We start from the raw sequence: 24,156 nt of genomic DNA, 5'->3' as shown, positions 1-24,156 counted from the left end.
TAAAACTCGATTTTTTTTTAACACACAATTGGGATATTGTGATATTTAACTTTTGTGTTATTTATTATAATTCCTTAAATTAAGATGATGATGTTATATGTGACATTAATTGTCCCGTAACAGTGACATTAATTATGTCGTGACAGAGTTAAGGTAGACTGAATCATAATTCAAGTATGAGATTCTTTGGGAGACAATTGTTGAGAAGGTGATTGTTACATGTTGCATCAATTGTCTCATGTGACAAAGTCCAAGTGCACTGAGTTACAATCAAATCGTGATGTTTTTTCTCTTACTCTTAAGTAAAAAAGATTTGCATTCTTATTAAAGACTATAGCTTTTGACTTATAATTTTTGACCTAGTGGTAAACATGTGGTCTTAATAACAACTGAGACATTATTAGTTGGAATGAAATTATAAAATTGTATATGTTTCTTATATTTCATTCTCATCCAATAATATAATATTTGTATTTATCTTATCTGTATCTTTAATAACAACTTGTAATGCTATTATTTTCATGTTAGGTTATGATTATATAATTTTGTTGAATATATGTTGATTAAACATATTGTTGAATCTTTTAGTGTAGGATCAACTCAATGGGGACCCGTCTTAAAAGAACTATTGAAATGGGTTAAATATTAAATCTAATTTTGAAAACTGATTCACTAACAATTAAATTCTTGAAAATTTCATTATCAGAATAATGTTTTGGAATTTGTTGTTTGGGATATGTGAACATATCCTACAGACAATCATCTACTTTATATATAAAGGTGGACTGGTCGAGATAAATCTAAGAACATGTACACAATGAATTAAAATATTTTATGGGCTTTAATCAAATGTTATGGGCCTGGCCCAATTATATTTTCTATATCCCTTGACTCAGTCCTAATTGAATACAGGTATATGAACTTAATGATCAAATTTAAAATTAATATGAATTACAATTTTGTTTGAATAATTTACGAAGAGAGGTGCTAGCAACATATATTCTCACCAATATATTCTCTATCTTCATGTTAAAACTTATCGAAAATTATGAAACCGTAAGTAAGATTCATTAACTAAGAATTAGAACTTGTATAATTTTATGAGTTTTAATAAATTTAAGGTAATAGTAGACAATATATTATGAATAGAGAGCTAAATAATGTATTAATTATAAATAATAAAAAAAAACAAAGAGAGAGAAAGATGAATGTGTGGCTTTGGATACCCCTATGATTCCACAACTTTCAAAAGTGGGACAAATCACAATGAAACTCATCCTTAGTTTTTTTTTTTTTTTTTTATGAATATTCCTCCATAATTATGAGTAAGATCTCTTTTAATTCAAATGTACTTGAATCTACTCTTATGTGGTATCTACGTTATTATTTATTCTATTAATGGTTACTTATTATTGTTCCGTAATATATAATTTGTGTCTTGTAGCGTGTGGTTGTAAATGTTATTTCATACCAAAGGAATCACAATGATGAAAATTATGTGTTCTACTTTCTCGCCAAACGTCACCAATTTCGGAGGACAAACGAGACCCACAAAACTGGGCTTCTTTCATTTACCACCACTCCACCAGAACACGATTATTAAATTAATATACACTTATAAAAAAAATAAACAAGTTAAATAAACTACCAAAAACATTATATTATATATTTTATGAATGTGAATGAATACTTTCTTAAGTAAAAATATTTATTTTAATCATAGATACTTAACTTTTGTTTGGGTTTCTATAGCATGACATGTTTTCTTCTTTTTTTAACAGGTGATTAAGATAGATTATTAGTTTTGATATTATTATTTTAATTTATTTTATGAAAAAGTTATTAGAGAGTTTCGAGAAAAGAGAGTATATATACTGTTTTCGTATTAAAACATTAATGTAATAAATTTGTAATTTTTTTTATATGTTAATTAGTCAAATTTTTTATTTCTATGGTAAACATTGTAGTTTACATTTAAATTTTTAACGTTGTTCATTGACTATGAGTTTTTTATACATTAAGATACTCTCCTAACTTTTATATGATGACTCTAACTTTTATCGTAAAAAATTCTCTTCTCATTATTTAAAATAATATAGCATCTTAAATAAACATATTATTGGTAAATACTATAAAATAATTGACCATTAAATCCAGTGATTAAAAATTAGAAAAATAAAACTTAAACAATCGAAAAGACTCGAGTATATTAATGTAATAACATATTCATCACTGCATTCAATTTATTAAATAAATAAAAAATACATATTTTTTTTCTAATAACCTCTTCATTAAATTATATTTATATCTATTTAAAGTCTTCCCATCTGCTTTTAGAGAGAACTAGATAAAGTTTCTTTTGCAAAGATTTCTTAAAATAGAAGTTTAATTACTTCTAGTTCTTTAAAAAATTTCCTTCAACTTTGGATATTCTTTATATAGATGGCTCCTATTACAAAAGAGTGTATATATGATACAATAACCATCTTTGTTGTAATGTATAAATTGTAGTTTCTATCAGTTTCCATTTTCAAATGAATTGTAATGTGAAGTGGTCTCAATTAAAAGCAATTAATATTTGATTCTCAAATTCTTAACAAGAGACCCTCTTTAAGTATGTTTTTAGTTGCATTAATAAAGATTACCAAAATTTTAACTCCAATAGAGAATAAATGGTATGAAAACATAGGGTTTTAAATGTGATAGTCAAAATTTGGAAATTTAAGATGGAGAAATTTTACACATCCAATAATGCCAATTCATGAGAGTTGAGATTGTACACGTTACGTAATGAATAAAGTCTAACATAAACGTGGGAAGACATCGGTGCAATGTTAGGAAAATTGAATGTTGTTTGGGACCAATGTCTGAAAAGTACAATTAATAAGAGTATAAATTCACATAATCAACTCTTAAATTATTCGTGTATAATAGTGAAATTTAAGTATAATTCAACTTCATAATTCCGATTTATAAAATGAGATTTATACCTTAGTTATATATTATAAAATTGTCTTATTTTTAGTTAACGTAAAATATTACACAATTAAAAATATCAATTTAAAAAATATCACCTATCAACTATTTAGAGACAAGAAATATGTCAACATATCATCATAGTATTTATTGTTCATACCGACTTTTATTAAGAGTCCTCTATATGATGAAAAAACTGAAAATTTATTTATATAAACATTAATGAGAAATGTATATATATATCAATCATTGCTGAATCTGCTAGGAAGTTACTCTTAAAATTTAAAAAAAAAAAATGTTATTGTTTACTTTAATTTCCTGTGTTTATTTGTTCTAGACCCTCTGAAGCAGTCCAAAAGTATGAACAGGGAGCGTGGAAAATAAACAGAAGAAGTGCATGCACGAAGTCCCAAAGTGTGGTGTGTCCTACCATATGGTACCCCATTAGGGGGTTTATTACTTCGACGTTCCCTCTCAAAACGTGTTTTATGTGCAACCTTCAACTTTTTTTCTTCATTTCATACTAACATTTTTCATAAAGAGTTAAGATCTTTTGTTACTTTCTATTTTTAGCGATAAATAATTTCTTAAACATCAATTTTAACAAGCAGTGACACATTTCCTACATTTGAATAATCCTAAGAAAAAGTTTATAATTTTATCTACGTTTCTACCAACTTTAGAAGCTTCGTACGCGCGGACTTCACTTTTAACTTCAAAAAGCAGAACTTTACCTGTGATTGAATACGATGTATACCCTCTCTCACACCACAAAAGTAAAGATTTCTTCTTCTTTTTTTCTTTTTACTTTCTATAAAAACTTGAATTAAATTTGAATCAAGATAGGTAAAATAAGACACATATTCTCACGAAAAAAAAAAGGTACATAAGCATGTCTTTAATGTTATTAGGAAAGTAATATAAGTTGAAGGATGATGTGATAACTACTCCATCTCGATTAGAATAAATTTGAAATAATTCTATTAGAGATGAATTTAAATTTAACTCATCTGTATAAAATATATTTGTAAAATAAGAAAGACTATCGCTTGTGTAGATAATTTAATCTTATCTAATTAACGTAAATAAAATATCTAACACAGTACCTAAGATCAAAACATTAACATTTTATCCGTGAAACAAAATGTTTGTGAGTAGTCTAATAACAATATTGTAGTGAGTGAGATAATATTTTTAACAAACTTTATTATTATAAACTTTGATACTAGGAAAATAAATTTAAATTATCTTTTACCTTCACTTTTAAGTCACGCCAATCTCCAACAAATATAAAGTATATTGAAAATAATAAAATTAAATATATGGGTTTACAAATAAATTTTTATAAAAAAAAGTAAATTTTGGTTTTAAGTTTTGTATATATATATATATATATATATATATATATATATATATATATATATATATATATATATATATATATATATTATAAACTATGGTTTATATTAATTTACAATTTAGTTTTTTTATGTTGAAAAAATATATATTAGAGTCAACATTTTTTATTATTAAACTTTATTGATGATCACGGCTTAATTTGTGAGGCCTGGTGTGAAAACATATTTCGTATCATGTAATTACAAGTTTTTTCCTACGTTATTATTCTTTTTATTTAACTCATAAAATTAATTGCTAAGAAATAAAATTTTCATGCATGGCATACATAGTGTTTCAATTAATACGGGCATTCATTATTTAACTTCCAATCTATTTACATATCCTAATGCATTTGTATATGATGAGGCCATGCATTTCTGACGAAACCATTATTTTTCACAGGGTGAGTTCAAATGTTCCTTTATTCTTAATGCAACCAAAGAGTGATTATTAGCGTTTTATGTTACATACACTAATAGTCCTTAAATTTAATCAAATTTTACTTACTTGTCCATTATTAATATACAAAGATTTTTCTCATGTATGATAATGTGAGAAAAATAATGTTCCTTTTTTAACACACCACCAAGATAAACTTTTTTTCTAATATCACCAAGATACGATAAACACAACATGAATAAGATACAAATACTAGTTCACTCACATATGAAGATGATCAACTTTTGATTCTAGTATCATTCGGTCTTTTGAAAACTTATTACCTAAAAGATATAATATCGTTAAAATTTAAATGTAAGTCTAAGTTTCTCATCGAATAGAAATGAGAGAGTAGAACATTATATAAGGACGAAGATCAATAAATTTATTATCTCAAGTTATTGGGTTAAGAGTGCTGTCAATACCTTATGTAGTTGAACTCATGTCTCATTGGTATTATATCGAAAGTCTAGCAAAGGTTTCAAGTTAAAAAAAATTTAACGTGGTTACATTTCTACTTAGCATTTTAAAAGAAAAAGTACATGGTGTCTGGAAAAGCAAGTGCAATGTTCTTATTTCATGTTCCTCGTTGGTGGTTTAGATTTTATTTAGTATCCAATATAATCTTATTCGATCTATTCAAGATTACAATAAGTTATAAAACTTTCATTTTTGACATTTAACCCATGAAATGTATTCAAAACTTAAACCCCGGTCTTGGTTCTTAATTTAATTTTTTTAATTATATTATTCATACCAAATAGTATCTATCAATTTTGTAGATATGCAATCTCTATCTACAAATCAGACTCATCAATCTTAGAGGTGTCATTCTTTGAATTGCGTTTTTTTCATTCACATGCTTAAAACCCTGTTAAAAGACGATCTATAAATAGAAGCACCTGATCTGCATGTTCTTGCAACAACAACAACAACAACACGCTCATAAATTTGAAACATCAGAAAGACAAAATGAATTCCCTTGGTCTCACTACTACTTTATGTTGTGTTCTGGTCGTGCTTGGAACACTACACTGCTTCTCGTGTGAACAACTAGATCCTTTGTTTTACAACACCACATGTCCAAATGTGTCTTCAATTGTAACAGATGTGCTCACAAATGTTTCCCAATCTGATCCTCGCATGCTTGCAAGTCTCATCAGACTCCACTTTCACGACTGTTTTGTTCAAGTAAACTATATTCTTCTTCATCTCGTTGCCACATTTCCTTTCATCTTAGTACAAAATCTTAATTTTGTTACAGTAAGTGAATTATAAATATATATTTAATATGACTAACAGGGGTGTGATGCATCGGTTCTTTTGAACGACACTGATACGATCGTGAGTGAACAAAGTGCAGCGCCAAATAACAACAGCTTAAGAGGTTTGGATGTTGTGAATCAAATCAAGACAGCAGTGGAAAATCATTGTCCTGGGGCTGTCTCCTGTGCTGATATTCTTGCCCTTGCAGCTGAGAGATCTTCTCATCTGGTATCTGCATAATCATTTCATCTCAAACTTTGTTAATTATTTACTATATAATGTTTAATTCTAAACAATTTTTGTTCAACTTTTGATATTCTGCAGGCTAAAGGTCCTTCTTGGGAAGTTCCATTAGGAAGAAGGGATAGTTTGACAGCAAATCGAACCCTTGCTAATCTAAACCTTCCTGGTCCTAATTTTACACTTGATCAACTTAATTCCTCATTTGCTAAGCAGAACCTCACTGTCACTGATTTAGTTGCACTTTCAGGTACGAATGTTTATGAAATGGTTGTGTATGTAATGTGGTTTACAGTGTGAAAATACACTAAAGCTATTTATGATTGAAAAAATTTGATTTTTAGGTGCCCATACAATCGGTAAGGCTCAATGCAGATTTTTTGTGAATCGATTATACAATTTTAGCGGTGGGAACCCAGATCCTATTCTCAACACCACTCTCTTAGAATCATTGCGAGCAATATGTCCCAATGGTGGAGTTGGAACAAATCTCACCAATTTGGACTTAACTACTCCTGAAACATTCGATTCCAAGTACTATTCCAATCTTCAACTTCAAAATGGCCTGCTTCGGAGTGATCAAGAGCTGTTTAGCACGACTGATGCAGACACTGTTCCTATTGTCAACAGCTACATTAACAATGAAACTCTTTTCTTTGAAGATTTCATAGCGTCGATGATAAAAATGGCCAACATTGGAGTGTTGACAGGATCAGAGGGAGAAATTCGAACGCAGTGCAATTTTGTGAATACAAATTCTTCTGCATTTGATATCTTTACCATCCAACAATCAAAAGAAGAAATGGTTAGCTCAATCTAAATAAACGGAGAAAGATTAGGGTGGAAAATGTAGTGATTAAAGGTATAATAAATAGTTTTATGTGTATGCGGCTTGTGGTGAACCATTCACGTTGTACTTTGTATTCTACTGAAGCTCTGTATCAGAACAAGCTTCTACCTTCAGTCTTTTGTTGAAGAAAATAAATAGCACTTTTTTCGTCTTAATTATAAAAAGAAAATACAGTATCACTTTCAAGTGTATTAATCGTTGTTTTTTTTTTATTTTAAATTGTAAATTATTATATTTAATTTTAAGATAAAATGTGTTTGTACTCTTTGGTTCTCATATTTTAAAAAAATTAATGAAGTTCTTTTAATATAATTATATAAACATTTTTTATGTATATAATGTATTTTATGTTAATATTTAAATTGTTTAACACATTTGACATGTGTTTCAATATCAATTCAAAAAACACAATTGATACCTAAAATGAAAATTAACATAATATAAATTTTACAAAAATTCATAATTAATTTTGATCTAATAATCATTAATATAATTTTACTTTATTTACAGAAAAAAAATGGTCACAAGTATCTAATTTTTTTTTAATATTTTATTTGATGCATTAATAAAAAGTAAAAAAATAATATAACAATTATACTTTAATATTGTTAAAAATTAAAATATAATTTAAATTAACAAAAAATAATGTTAAATATTTAAAAAATTTAAAAAATTAAATAATAAAATAATCATATTTTAATGTTATTAAAAATATCAAAGAGTTTTTTTTTCTTTTCAAAAATTAAAGATAATACCTTTTAAACCGTTTTAAATGTTTACGCTTTTTGTGTTTCAGTTATATATTTTTTTACCTTTTAATAGACACTTTAGAAATTTCAAAGTAATTATTTTATATAAAAAATATATGACATCAAAATTTTAAAGAATATTTTTGTTTTTATAAAATTTATTAAGTAAATTTATAATATAATTAATTAACATAGTTAATTAGTTAAGTTTTCATGTAAAATAATGAACGAAAGACTATTAATTATATTTCAACAATTACTCTTAAAACACTATTAGCATTCTCAAAAAATATATATTGATTCATTTATTTAAAATTTAAGATTAGAATATAATAAATTTCCATACGGAAATAAATTTAATTCTTAGTTTTACAATTATCTTTTAAATAAATTTAATTAAAATTAAGATTTTATTTATAGATTCTGTCAGAAGCAATCATGAACTGTGGTCTGAATTTCAACGTGTATTAACAAGGTGAGTTAAAAGTGTCGGTTGTATGTTGGCATGAAAGTTCCTCGTTGGAAAAAGTGAACCAAATGAAAAATTACTGTGTTTCCAAATTCCAAGCTACGTGGAAAATTTTCCTCACTTTAAAGATTGAAGCGATTGGGAAAGGTTTGGATTGTAGCAACTACTTGACTTTAAGGACAAATAAAGATGATGCAACCAAATTTTCTCTTATATGTGGGCCATTCAAGATCAAATTCCTGCATTCTAACAAAAAATCAAAGTATTATAAATTTAATTTAATATCATAAAATCAACTTATAAAATTAAATTTGTGTTTATTTTAACATTATAATAATCATTTTTTGGTAGATTTGGAATTTCAAATACGGAAATAAAGACATTAATTATATCTTAAATACATTAACTATAATAAGAATGAAAGAGAGGCCAAATATAGAGAATCCAACTTTCTTTTTATATCGTTTTGGTCCACTTTGATTTTAATGCATTATATATTGGAGCGAGTTTTCTATTTTATTTATCTTCATAGACTGTATACGATTTGGGTCATTTTTTAGACTAGTTGTTGATATAATAATTATTGAAATCATGCGTTGAGATCATTGATTGTTGACCTGGTATTTAATTAAAAGTCTATTCAAATTATTTATTAATTTAAATTAATTATTTGCCGATAGAAATAAGTAAAAATAAACATTGTTTTACCTTTTATTTGAGAAAAACATAGAAAAATAGAGAAGTTATTTTCATGATGTATGACCCCTACATATCATGAAATGGTTTGGTAATTACAAATTAACGAGAGAGATTGAATAATCAATTATTAAAGATCACATGAATCTGATATCACAAGTAATATTCGTTATCCATTTGGGGCATCAAATTAGGTTTTGTGCATTGTTAAATCCAAACATAAAGAATGGCAAAACTAGCCAATGAAAAATTGGTACATGTGTATGTGTGTCATTGAAGTTTCGTCCATATTATAATAATCATCTTCGTAACAACTGCTTCATATTTCAATGCCCAAATTAATAATTTAGGTAGAAATGTAAGCAACCACGTGGTTGTAATCTAGAGAAAACTCGATCTCAATTTAGGTTTTAACAACTATATGTGGAAGGAGATAATGAAACAAATTATGGATAAGAAGATAAAACGATGTCAATGATCAACAAATAAAAAAGGTATATTATTTATACAATTTATTTTACAAAAAGAGATAAAAAAAAAATACGTCAATTTAGTTTTCTTGATGGTTTAAAAAATACTACACTCGCATATTTTTTGCATTATTTGTTTGAAAAATATTTTAGCATATATATCTCATTAAGAAAATAAAAATCACTACAAAATGTTGAAAAAACAATAATTACCCCAAACATTTGTGCGAAGATCCATCCTTACTCAAAACATTTGTGCAAGAAACTGAAGTCTATAAACGATGATGTTACGTTCAAGACAATTGAGGGTTGAATGTTGAATAAAATACTTACACTAGGCTACTATACTAATAATTAAGTATAATAAATAATTAACAATGACCCAAAATGGAGTGTGTCGAGTTTGAATATTTGGAAAAAATATTATAATAGAGACCACGTAACATTTATGTTAGAGTGTTCAAAAACAAATTATATATGGACCACTTATTGTTTCTAATCTAAAATAATTACACCCAAATACCTAGAGGATTTAGATTGTTCAACACACTTCTGCGCTTGCCAAAATAAATCCTATGACTATAAACTATAGCCAATAATGTGAAAAGAATATTCATCGTATTTTTTTAAATATATGATCGACAACAACTTTAAATTTGTCAGAAATCATCATATATTTTTTTTCAGAGTTTAAATATGTTTACAATTTTATAAACATTTTTAATAAGACTAATTCAAAATGAACAAAATATTATAAAAACTATAACACAAAATGTTAAGTATTATAAGAGTAATTTTTATTCGATAAAATTCATGTTTAATAAATTAATTTTCCTGTATAGTCTGTATAATAGTAAAAGAATTTAATTTAAGTTATCCAACATAAGTAGTTACTTGAAGATAATTAAAAAAAAAATATTGACTAAGAAGTCATTCTTAAGATCATGTTTAAACATTTTACAGTACAGAAAAATTACAGCATTTGTATATAAGTATGGCGTATATTATTTTACGAAACTTAATTTTGGTCAGATAAATGGTATATCCACAGATCTAAAGTACGACTTTTTTTGTGGCAATCGATGAGAGTTGACTCGGCAATAAATGAGTCGATTAAGAAATGCAACACGGTAAAGACTAGCATTGCACCTTCCTTGATCAAGTGGCTCTCAACATAATCTATCACAAATACTTAAATCATCATTTAGTGTAAACAAACAACTTGTGCGAGTATTATGTTTAAAAATATATATGCATTTTGTACCAGATAACGTGCCCAACAAAAAGTCTTGATCTTCATTTCACAGTTCAGGAGCAAGGCCATGGCCATTTGTAGCTATAAATAAAGAGTGTAGCATCATGGTCTGTCTCAGAATACAGCAACACACAAAAACACTTAAGGGGTTAACATTTCAGACATAAAAATGAGGTTTCTTTGTGTTGTGGTAACAGCCCTAGTGGTGCTTGGAGGGTTACCCTTCTCCTCAGATGCACAACTAGACCCCTTCTTCTACCGCTGGACTTGTCCACCCGTGCGTAATGTTGTGTTCAAAGTGGTAGAGAAAGTGTCACGAAGGGATCCTCGTATGCCTGCAAGTCTCGTCAGGCTTTTCTTTCACGACTGTTTTGTTCAAGTATGTAACTTTTTCATGTTGAAACAACCATCAAATACTTGATAGTTTTAAGAATGAACTGAGATATATGTTGGTGGTGGTTGTGGCTTGCAGGGTTGTGATGCATCGATTTTGTTGAACAACACTGCAACGATAGTGAGTGAGCAACAAGCCCTCCCAAACAACAACTCCATAAGAGGTTTGGATGTGGTGAATGACATCAAGACAGCTGTGGAAAATGTTTGTCCCAACGTTGTTTCTTGTGCAGATATTCTTACCATTGCAGCTGAAGTCTCTTCTATTCTGGTACGTCTCAGAACTCAGACCAAACTTCTTTGCACCTTTTTGAAGTTGTCCAATCAAATTTAGCCACATAGTGAATACTATTGAAAACAAGATTCAACACGTGTCTGTCACCATTCAAGTTCTTTGATTTGAATCTTGTTATTATTTTGTTCAACAATTGTTTAATATTGATAGGCTGGTGGTCCTTCCATCAAATTTCCACTGGGAAGAAGGGATAGTTTAACGGCAAACAGAACACTTGCGAATCAAAACCTTCCTTCTCCTTTCTCCACACTCGGTCAACTTAAAGATGCATTTTCTGTTCAGAAACTTGACACTACTGATCTAGTTGCACTCTCAGGTAATAACAAATGTTCCCTGATTGCATTAATAGCAACAACAAATGGAAAAAACTGTTGAAAACCGATTTGGATGTGGTTGAATTTCAGGTGCTCATACATTTGGCAGAGCTCACTGCTTTTTCATTCTTAGCCGATTGTACAACTTCAGTGGCACTGGCAGACCTGACCCAACTCTTGACCCTACTTACTTACAACAATTGCGCAATATATGCCCTCAGGGTGGACCAAACAACTTGGTCAATTTCGACCCGACCACTCCTGATAGATTCGACAAAAACTATTACTCCAACCTTCAGGTTAAGAAGGGTTTGCTTCAGAGTGACCAAGAGTTGTTCTCAACACCCGGTGCTGACACCATCCCCATTGTCAACAGGTTCAGCAGTAACCAAAACGATTTCTTTAGCAGCTTTGCCAAATCAATGATAAAAATGGGAAATATCGGTGTTCTCACTGGAAATAAAGGAGAAATAAGAAAACAGTGTAATTTTATTAACAGAAGATCTGTTGAAGTTGATACTGTGGCCTCTGAATTGGAAGAGGGTATGGTGAGCTCTATATAAACGAATTACGAGGAGTTGTGCACACTTGGAATTGTGTGATTCACATGGTCACTAATAACGAAGCTATAGCCACTTTATTCGCGTAAAGTGTCCGCAGCTTACCATGTTTCATTGTCGCATGTATCGTCTTTGTCTTTCTTGTATTTTTGAACCATGTTCTGTTCTTAATATCAGTTTTTCGTTTTCTTATCTCTTACCTGCTCTTTTATTTACCTATATGTTTACATATGTTTCACCAAAGAATTTATACAAATAATCTAAAAATAAAATAGCTAACTAAATTTATAAACTTTGTATTTTCGTAGATTCAAATCAATTTCAAAAAAGATTGTCAAAAGCCAAATACAAGAATACGAACTCTGTTGAGACAGACACGATAGAAAACAGAACAAGGGTTGGAGTGGTTAATTATAGATTGAAATATACACTTGCTTAAGAACTATTTGCAAATTAATGTCAAATTATGTTTCTACAAGTGGTATATATTAGATTGAATAGAATAATTCACCAAGCCTGCCCTCATAACTCCATCCATGGCAATGTTCATTGCTACATTATGGTAACAATCATATGTTTGTCGGGTTCGGTAACATTTGATTCCTTCTTAAATGTAACGTTAAGAAAATTAATATAACTAATATATATATATATATATATATATATATATATATATATATATATATATATATATATATATATATATTATAATTGGTTTCTCACAGCATCATTAACTATGAAATTATCTATGATCATATTAATTTATATCACTATACATTCGTATAAATCAATTTATTAAACACATTCTCAACTTCATCTAAAAACACTTCTAATTGAATTAACTTGACTTATCATTTAGAAAACTATTTAGCACATCAACAAAAAAATTAACTACTAATACAAGATTAAAATTTACTCATTAATATCATACTTCACAAAACAAATAAAGCAGTTCCTTGTATTTACTATAATAACTAACACGGTAAAAATTTCTATTAGTCTTCATGTGTTAAATGTAGGGGCAGTGGTACTTTGACATTGTCAATTTTCTCTTATAACCATTTAACACTTCAAAAAACTACTATTTTATTATAATATTTTATATATTTATTTTTATAATGTTAATAGAATATTTTATTATTAAATCTAGTGTGAAATGAAAATCAAAATTGAAAACGGTGTGAAAATAACTTTTTCTTAAATGTAGAGACCTAAACATTAGTAACATTAATCTTGACGTCTAATACACGTTAAATCTCGGTTAGAACTACTTTCGTCTACAAATGTCACAGAGCTTAGTGTAATATGAGTGTATTTGAGATTTCCCGTTTTTTTTTTCAAACACGTAATATTGTATAAATAATTTTTTTAATTTTAATATATTTTATATATTTAGCGTTCCAAAATTTTAGTATATTTATTTTAGTACTTCTAATATATCTGTTGAAGATTTGACTTTGAATATATCAATAAAGTCATCAAATCATTTTTTTTATTTTTTATTTTATTAAAGGAATTCATAACTAAATATGCAAATTTATTTAAGTCCTATAAACAAATAATAAAAGTTCATTTTTTCAGAAATCCATCCTAACATTCTTCAAAATGTTCTCATTTTAACGAGTTTTTAAACCCACTAAACTAATTGCACAAAAAAAAAACATATTACATATATCAAAGTACCGAAACCACCCTTTTCATAATTTTTCCAAAATTGTCCAAACATCAAATAAAATTGCCAACTAAACTTAATATATATTTATTACTAGTTGATCCAAAGTTGTAAAATATATTTTGAAATAAAAATTTCTATTATATATATATATATATATATATATATATATATATATATATATATATATATATGAGAAACTTCTACATTAAAATATATTTACAATCTTGTACCAACTATTTTTGGTCAATAAACCCTAACAACTTTACAAACTACAATTCAGCTAAGGAAATTAATAGTACGCATTGTCTCTAGTCAACTTAACTGAGCACTGACGAATTTGTACCAAAAACTCTCATGTTTTGTTTAAATTATGTACTTAGAACACAAATGTTTTATTTTAAACAAAATATTACTTCGTTATTTTCTTTAATTTTTACATTTTTTCCATTTACATTACTATTGAATTTTCATATGCAAATAATCTTTAGTAATAAAAAGTGCACCGATCTCAATAACTTAAAAATTTGTGTTTCTTACACGTTTTGTTCTTGAGTAAATAAAGTACATCAATCAAATACTTATATTTCAGATTAATTGACTAAGATAAAATAAAATACATGTGCAGCAAAATCCAAGCAAAAATGTCTGGGGGTTTAGGTCGAAATCCTAACTGAAAGTTAGACAAAATCTACATTAATTAATAATCAAATCAACGTGTGGTTCCAGCAAGATGTTCCCATAACCCCAGATTGTACCAACTACTTAAACAAATTTAGCTATAAATGTTAATTAATTCCATTACGAAGCACGACACTGTGCATGCACACAAACAAGACCCACGAAACTAGGGTTATTTTATTTATTTATTTCATTCTCGAAGTTCGATCCTCGGTTTGATAACTTTTATTTAATAATTCAATAAGCTTTTTTTCTTAGAAATAGAAAATAATTTAAATAAGCTGTACCCACAAAACTAGGGTTCAATTTATATTTTTCTTACCGAGGGGACACCTAATATAGATAAATACAATAATTAACAACTAATAGATCAATAAAATAAACCCTCAATTGGATAAGGCTAGTTTGAATTAATCTACAGATTCAAGTTATATCTTATCGTGTTATATATTTAAAATCTAAATGTCGCATATTTGATATGATAGTTTTTATTTTTGGTTTAAACTTTTTTTCTATTTTATCATTGTTACTTGACTATATTGATCTAACACGATATTGAACGATCAAGGAGAGTCAAACATCTTAAAAAAAAATACAAAATATTTTTGCTAGTTAAAGGGACACTATAATAAACTTAAAGACAAATAGGGATGGAAAAAAATCTAATTTTCTTAATCCGATCCAATTTTACTCCGATCCAATCCATTTAAAATTCATTTTAATATATCTGACTTTCAATCTTATTAAAATTATATAAATTTTATGGATTGGATATTCATTATCTAAATCAAGATTTTCAAATATAGATAATCAAAAAAATGTAATCTAAATTTTCAATTTAAATTTTTAGTTGGATTAGGCTAAATGTTGGGATGAATTAAACTAAATTCAAATTTGGACATGCCTTTCCCGACAACCAGAACGGGTTGGGTGGGCCTAAAGATACAAATGGGCTAGGCGGGCCTGACAAATTGGACGAGTCGGTTGGGCCCAACAAACCGGACGAGTCAATCAGGTTCGAAGGCTGGGTCGGCCCAATGACTCGGATGGATCGTGCCCAACGACCTGTACGAACTAGGCAGGCTCAACGACCATAATGGATCGAGCGAGCCTGATAATCTAGACAAGCTGAGTCGGCCCGACAACTTGAACGAGCCGTGCTAGACGACCCATACAGACTGGGCATGTCCAATGACCCGAACGGGCCAGGTGGGCCTGAAGACCCATATGGGCTAGGTTGGGCTGACTGACGACTCAAACGGTTCATCTCCAACGACCTGTACGAACTGGGCAATTTCGACGACCCTGATGGGCCGATCAGGCCCGATGACCCGAATAGGCTGAGTCGACCCGGCTACCCGTATATGCTGAGTCGACTTGAAGACCTGTACAGACTAAGTCGTGTCGACCTTAAGGACACAAGTTTTAAAAAATTTAATTTAAATTTCTTTTATAAAAAAATGATTTTGAATTTTGAACTTGATCTAAATATTTGGATCTATATTTAAAAAAAAATCAAACTAATTTTGTTAAAAAAATAATTTAAATTATAAATTTAGATCAAAAAAATTGATCCAATTATTTAGATATAAAATATATATAGATTGGATCATTAAATATCCAATCCAATCCATCACCACTATTAAGTATAAGCCCAACAATTGGAGACCAAATCCGTTGTTAAGTAAATTTTAATTAAGAAACAAGATGGAGATGGTAGTCAAATTAACTTTATCACGTGATCACTAATATAATATTAGTAATATCCAGTTTTGGTGGGATCTTGTTTAGAAAATAGAAACTAACATGAAAGCATCATTATAGTGTATTTTGAGACATAAATTTGTGATTAAATAAAAATATATATACAGATTGTGTATAAATGTTAAAATGGTTTGGTGAAAGCAAAAGGAGATGGTTAAAGAGAAGTTACTCGAAAAGGGCATGGGGTGATTTTATTGACCAAAGGATCATTGAAAAATAATGGTTGGAAAACTCAGATTAAATAAATGTATTCAGAATTCAGAAAGGTCCCACGTTACATGTTACTGTTTCACCACTCGTTGTTTCAAAAGCATGGTTGTTGGAACACACCTTTACTTTAAGGTTTAATAATGCAGACCTTATCTTTTCTCCAATATTAAATCGGGACAAGATTTGAGTTTAATTTTTTAAATAAAACATTACTTTTGATAGAAATTCATTTTCAACTATCTACATTTCATACATTTAGTTTAGAAATGATATAAAGTCTTTCTTCAAAATTTGTTGAAAATATTTTACTGCATTACAACACTATTTTTAGATCATCAAATATATAACATCACTTTTTACTCAATTTTAAAGGAATAAATTTGTAGATATATTTTTATATTATGTTGCTTAACTTTATTGATTTTACATTGTATAAACTCCATCTTAGATTTCATTCCTAACATAACACAAGAGAAATACTTTAATGAACTTTATTTGTTGATATATGTACATTCATACTCCTCTTCACAGTATTTTATTAATATTTATTCAATAATTTAGTTTATATTTTCATTTAACATTTTATTATTGTTTAAAGTTGTTAAATGGTTATAGAAAATAAGGTTTAAAAAAAATTCCTATTATATATACATATCAACCAATAATATTGATATATAATTTTTTTAATTAAATATGTTATCACGATTTTGGGTATGAAATAATACTGCTTCTCTTTTATTATAAGTATAAATATTTTAAATAAATTAAACTTTTACAAAAGTTAAAACATAAATCGCAATACTTATAATACAAAGAACCTTAATTAAATATGGACGCCACAAAAAGCAAGGTTAATAACGTGAGCTCAGAAAGAAAAAGTTATCAACAAAGAAATGGACCCCATGTTGCTTTTGTAGGAATATCTTATTTTTACATGTATGTTCTAAATTTTAAATACTTAATATTATAATTAAAGTTTCAATTTCAGTAAATAATTAATTTAAATTTTCAAATTAAATTGTATTCTTAATTATATGAATACCATTAAATAAATAACACTTGTGGAACCATGGACCATCTTGTAAAAGGTTAAAACAATGAATAATATATTAAAACTACTTCAATAATATTTACATTCCAAAGAAAGTAAAAATAGTGTCTTTTTCCTCTCTCTTTTTTTTCTCTTAGACGCACCAACCGAAATATGCTCCTTGTTAAAATAACATTATAACTAAAGTTTTCCAGAACTTCAATAAAGGAAATCCAATTATATATTAATCATTCATACACTCGTAAGTAAAGAGGAAAATTAAATTTATTCTCTCATCATAGTCTTGATTCAATGTTGAACAAAATAGTAATAGGTATAATAAGTGAACTTTGTGTTACCGTACGTAGCATTGTTGTAGATAATCGTTAAATTTATTTAAATTAAGGGTTAAATATTTTTGTATGTTTTCTTTTTGTATATATTGATTTTAGTTCTTATAAATAATTTAGTTGTTCCATTTCTATAGTCTTAGACAATAATGACCATGGATCTTATTTTTGGATGTATTAATTTTGTCTTGTGAATAACCATGTTTATCTTTAACTTTATATAAGGTATACATGTCATGTTTTTAAGGTAAGTAATGAATGTGTATTTCTTTAGTATTAATTTGAAGAGTAAAAAAGAATGGGAGAAAAGTGTTATCTTGAAGTGTTTATGTAAAGCCTTCCCTATTCTCTTCCATAGTTTAATTTTTTTTTTCCAGTGAAGATTTTAAGGTCTTACATAAGTGTCATGCAAAGGTGTCACTACAACAAAAATGACTTTAGACAACGACATAAAATTATGATATAAATTATAAAAATCGTGGTCTAAAGATTAGACCACAATTTTTTAGGCGTGGTATAGGTGAGTGTAGCTATAGGTAATAGACAACGGTTTTTAATATGACAATATTTTTAAAATCGTTGTTTAAAATTCTTACAATAGACAATAGTTTTACATGTTGATTTTATACCTTACCTATGTTTTTAGACCACATTTTTACTAGTTTTGCCCACATAGTTTAAAGCAACAATTATATAATCATGGACTTTCATGATATTTATACATCATTTATAAAAATGTTGTTTATTATATGTTTAGGCTACATTTATTTAGCCTTTGTTTATTTTAGTGTGGTCTAAACTATAAATTGTTGTAGTGTGTGTTTGTGTTTCATAGGAATTTGTTCGTAAAGTTGCCTTCATTACAATGCAGATATTTTTTTTTTCTATTTTAATATTTGGGGTGTGTGGAAGATAACTTGATGGAGTATATAATTGTTAGTTTCGAATGCGCTTAGTTTGCAATGTATACAAAATAATGAATTTAAGATTTTATTGTTTGAGTTAACATGTATTAAAGGATTAAATTAATCATACAATGAACAATGTTTGATTGTTATATTTGTTGAGATTAGGGATAACAAATAAATTCGTTTTGTAAGTATTGTCTTAATATGTTTCTGTTTTGATAATGAATCCCTACGATTAATTGGGTATAGATATGGGATGTACACATTCGTACATATAATTTTATTATTATAATTATATAAATAAATTTTATTTATTATAATATAATGATTTAATATAATTGTCATGAATTTTTTTTATTAGAATCCAACATATATATTGAAGTTCAAAATATAAAAGATATGTTAAAATTCTATTATTAATAATTTAATTTTTTCTTTGTGTGATTTTGATAGAGTGATGTATTATAACTTTTGTTAGTGTATAAAAATAGAGATTTCATTATAATTTTAAAAATTGAAGTAAACATACATTTAAAATATTTTTTAATTTGAATATATTTTTTATATTTTTTTAAAATATTTTTAAATTTTATCAACTAGGTTTCATTAATGTTTGTAAATTTAATAAATGTTTTGGTTCTCACAAAATTTCAGTTAGTATTCTAATTTTGAATGTATACAATCATAATTATAATTTATTTATAAATATTTAATATTAAAGAAACAATTATCTCTTAATATTGAATATTTGATAATATTACGTTTCTTTTACCGTAATCTTTTATTATTTCATAAAAAAATTTAATTTAGTAAAGATTAGACAAAATTTTGATACCTGTTAAATTTTGATATGGAGATAAGAATGTTTTTTTTTTCATGTTTTATCGATGAAAAAGTTAAAATTATATATATATATATATATATATATATATATATATATATTTACACACGAAAATATAAGGTAGAAAATATATATAGTCAACTACAAAAATTAGTAGTGAAGAAAATCGCATTTACTAAAAAAAACTAAATCGTAAACACATGTTAGGAAATAAGAATGGAATAAAATTAAATATATACAGAGACATCAATTGTTGTGCAAGAATCATAAGGATCCATATTTTAATGTGTTCAATTTTATCATCCAAGTCAATTTAATCACACCACTTAGAGAAAATAAATAAAGGAAGAGTGAGTAGAAACTAATGGACATATGAACATTTGTTCGGAACGAAGATAGGTAATTGTGATCATTATTTAATTCTATCCTCATTCAAACCAAACATTATTTTTTTATCTAATATTTTTCTGGTTAAGTTCAAACATCAATGTAGTTATATAAATATTAGCTCATCAAATTTTTGGTCAAAATCAGAGTTCACCATATCATATATTAACGTGTTTAGTTCTGGTTAATTTATTTTTACTGAGAGAGAACACACTTAAACAACCTGGTCTAGGTGTAGCATCGTGAATATATGGATGAATTCTTATTAAATTTCAGAAACACCAAATTTGACTTTTCTCATTAATCGCGGTAGCATGATTGAAATCTGAACCCACCACCAGCGGATCATAAAACTAAACCACGTTCCTCTTTTCTTCTTTCTTCTTTCTTCTTTCTTCTTTCTGTCTCTTTAAATAGACCACAAGCATCTGGGGAAGCTCACAACAACATCACATTCACTGCTCAAAACACAAGAAACAATGAGTTTTTTCAGTGTTTTCACAGTGAAAGTAGCACTTTTCTGTGCGGTGGTTTTGCTGGCAGCATCACCACGCTTCTCAAATGCACAGCTTGATAACTCATTCTACAGAGACACGTGTCCAAGGGTGCATTCTATTGTGCGTGAAGTTCTCAGAAATGTCTCCAAATCCGATCCTCGAATTCTCGCCAGTCTCATAAGACTTCACTTCCATGATTGCTTTGTTCAGGTATATACCATTTGTGTTGATTTTCTTTTTATAAAGCATCTTTGAAAAATCTTAGTAATCACTGTGTGTGACAGGGGTGTGATGCATCAGTTCTTTTGAACAGCACTGACACGATCGTGAGTGAACAAGGTGCAGGGCCAAATAACAACAGCTTACGAGGTTTGGATGTTGTTAATGAGATCAAGACAGCAGTAGAAAATCAATGTCCTGGGGTTGTCTCCTGTGCTGATATTCTTGCTCTTGCAGCTGAGATATCTTCTGTTCTGGTAACTATGCTTATCTTCCTCTATCACTCATATTAACTAATCATGTAATTCAAATAAGATAAACAAATCTCGCTCTAAAACTTCAATTTTCCCATTCTTTTGGCTTGAAAAATAATTATAAGAAAAGAAAGTTAGTATTCAAATTTCATAATTACAAAATATATTTTTAAGTTTAATTAAACTTTCTAAAATTTATTTATAAAATAAAATAAATAAATTGATATTATCTTTATCGGGCATGTGACTTCAATAATACTCGGTTATAATTAACTTGAAGATGATAATAAATTTAGGAGTATTCTTTTTATTTAATGCATATGTGAACTAACTTAGATATGAGCTAGTGAGTTGTTGTGGTGTTATTGTCAAGATTTTTTATGAGTCCTCAATAATGTCAGATCCTATGGTACTATAATAAATCCTTGTACTAAGGCCAAAAACTCATCACACAATTTGTGATATATCTTTCCATAGACAGAACAACATGACAGTGAACCATCTGAATAAAAAGTATTGATATCTCTTGTTAAAACTGAGAAAATTATATTTTTACTTTCTTTTTCTATTTTCATTATTATTTTTAATATAATTTAATATGGATCATTGCTCCTTTCAATAAAAATAATAATAAGATATTAATCAATAACTTATACTAAATCATGTTAAAGAGGAAAAGATCTAAATAAAAAAAAGGAGAGAGATATTATCATTATCGTTAAAATTATTCAAACATAATGACAAAGGATTATATAGTTCCCGTTAGGTTTTGAATGGTAGGAGGAAGCTTCGTGTACTTATAGTAATACTGAAAAAAAAAAAAAGGTAGGTCTTTCTTTAAATATATTACCTTGCAATCATTTCTCTTTATCTTACACACTATTCATAACTAAATATAATATAAAAATCTGAAAAAAAAAATTTCTATATAAGGGACATCTGATGTATTGGTATAAATCATAGACATCCTAACAGAGGTAGCAGCACTGTATCCATCAATTATTTGGATAATTTCGAAATAATATATTTTATTTCAAAGTATATACTTGTTAAAATTAAAACATAAATTACTTATTATATAATCTAATTGTTTATAAGAAAAGTAACAAGTCATTCTTTTTAGTTTTTATTTTTGTAATGAATTTATATAATTATTGTTACTTTTAACCGAAGGAAATAAACGAATCCAGATGCTAAATGTATCATGGTACTTTAACATTAATCAAATAAGTTCGATATTTTTTAAATAAAATAGGAAAAAATATTAAAGAAATTAAGATAGATATAATTATGTATAAAAACATTTCCCAGAAATTCCACTTGTTATTTAAAAAAAAACAAAAACATATAATCAGATAAATAAATTTATTTAAAGAAAATAAGCATTCAAATTTATTATATTGTAAATCTGAATCTCATCTTAAAGTTTTATTGGGAGATGTGGATCCATGGACAATAATCAACTTGCCTTTGAGCCTGGAGCCCAAGTCTATAAATATAAAGCCCATATTTTAAAATATGTTCAAGGCTTCTCTATTCTCACTATACATGTGTTAAGTTCACCTTCGAAAAATACATTGATAGGATTATCTTAAAGGAAACAGTATTTAGATACATAACCAAAAGAATCGGTGGATGAACTCATAAAAACAGGGTGGAAATAACACAGTCCTATGTACTTTACATAAAAAATATCATCTTAAATTTTTAGTTAAAAGAAAATACAAGTTTAGACAATTTTGCCCTTTTTTTTATAAAAGTCAAACAAATTAATTTCAAATATATAAATTTGTTTGTGTTGTTACTTATTAGGCTCATGGTCCTGATTGGAAAGTTCCTCTGGGAAGAAGAGACAGTTTAAACGCAAGTTTCGATCTTGCTAATCAAAATCTTCCTGGTCCCAATTTCTCTCTCGACCAACTCAAATCTGCATTTGAAAGGCAAAACCTTAGCACAATTGATTTAGTTGCACTTTCAGGTAAATATATTTTTTGCATTCTAAGAAACATATATTTAACAAAATTGGTATAATATGTTACATATATATAATTCCTCTTCAGGTGCTCATACAATTGGCAGAGCTCAATGCAGATTTTTTGTGAATCGATTATACAATTTCAACAGCACTGGAAACCCTGACCCAACTCTTAACACAACCCTGCTACAAGCACTTCAAGCAATTTGCCCTAATGGTGGACCTGGAACCAATCTCACTAATTTGGACTTAAGCACTCCTGATAGACTTGACTCTAACTACTACTCCAATCTTCAACTTCAAAATGGGTTGCTTCGGAGTGATCAAGAGTTGTTTTCCACCACCGGTGCAGATACTATTCCCATTGTGAACAACTTCAGCAATAACCAGACTCTTTTCTACGAAAATTTTAAGGCTTCAATGATAAAAATGAGCATCATACAAGTGCTGACAGGAACACAGGGAGAGATTCGAGCTCATTGTAACTTTGTGAATGCAAATTCAGCTACTTTGTCTACTCTACCCACCAAACAATCTTCAAAAGATGGTGTTGTGAGCTCAATCTAAAAAAAAATGAAGAATGTTGTAGTAAATGCGACACAGTGGTCATTAATAAAAGGTTTTACAGGAACATGCATGTGTTTGGTAATGTTGTGTTGTAACAACCTTTGTATTTTGTACTCGTTAAGGATAATATCCACTTATAAGAATTGGTTTGTTTGGTTAATTTGGAGGTGAAAATATATTTGTCATGGTAAATTTGGAATCCAACAACTATTTTCAACGTGTTATTCATTGTTATATTTAGAAGAGTGTAGATTTTAAAGTTATTACATCTTAGTACTTTATCACAATCTTTATCAATTTTTAAGTAGGAACATAACCATGATAATGACAAACAAAATAAAAATGGTGTAAATTTTGTTAACTATTGAAATTAACAAATTTTTAAAAAAATCATAATAATAAACAAGTGGTGTAAATTTAATATAATTTTGT

General features: G+C 27.8%; 3 protein-coding genes across 3 annotated transcripts; all 3 read left to right on the top strand.

Moving 5' to 3' along the window:
• Positions 1-5,716: 5,716 nt before the first annotated feature.
• On the top strand, positions 5,717-7,332 carry LOC114187386 (peroxidase A2-like). Its single transcript, XM_028075631.1, has 4 exons — positions 5,717-6,003; positions 6,115-6,306; positions 6,403-6,568; positions 6,663-7,332. The coding sequence occupies exons 1-4, from the start codon at positions 5,785-5,787 to the stop codon at positions 7,136-7,138; spliced, it is 1,053 nt and encodes a 350-aa protein (XP_027931432.1). The 5' UTR covers positions 5,717-5,784; the 3' UTR covers positions 7,139-7,332.
• Positions 7,333-10,874: 3,542 nt separating this feature from the next.
• Positions 10,875-12,563, top strand: LOC114189243 (peroxidase E5-like). Its single transcript, XM_028077964.1, has 4 exons — positions 10,875-11,186; positions 11,280-11,471; positions 11,646-11,811; positions 11,900-12,563. The coding sequence occupies exons 1-4, from the start codon at positions 10,977-10,979 to the stop codon at positions 12,370-12,372; spliced, it is 1,041 nt and encodes a 346-aa protein (XP_027933765.1). The 5' UTR covers positions 10,875-10,976; the 3' UTR covers positions 12,373-12,563.
• An 8,051-nt stretch (positions 12,564-20,614) lies between these two features.
• LOC114188922 (peroxidase A2-like) lies at positions 20,615-23,898 on the top strand. The gene is made up of 4 exons (XM_028077592.1): positions 20,615-20,919; positions 20,994-21,185; positions 22,995-23,160; positions 23,243-23,898. The coding sequence occupies exons 1-4, from the start codon at positions 20,692-20,694 to the stop codon at positions 23,722-23,724; spliced, it is 1,068 nt and encodes a 355-aa protein (XP_027933393.1). The 5' UTR covers positions 20,615-20,691; the 3' UTR covers positions 23,725-23,898.
• Positions 23,899-24,156: the final 258 nt, after the last annotated feature.

The sequence above is a fragment of the Vigna unguiculata genome, chromosome 6 (assembly GCF_004118075.2).
Source record: "Vigna unguiculata cultivar IT97K-499-35 chromosome 6, ASM411807v1, whole genome shotgun sequence".
Classification (NCBI taxonomy): domain Eukaryota; kingdom Viridiplantae; phylum Streptophyta; class Magnoliopsida; order Fabales; family Fabaceae; genus Vigna; species Vigna unguiculata.
The sequence above is the reverse complement of the archived record's forward strand: the minus strand, read 5'-3'. Positions and strand labels throughout refer to the sequence as shown.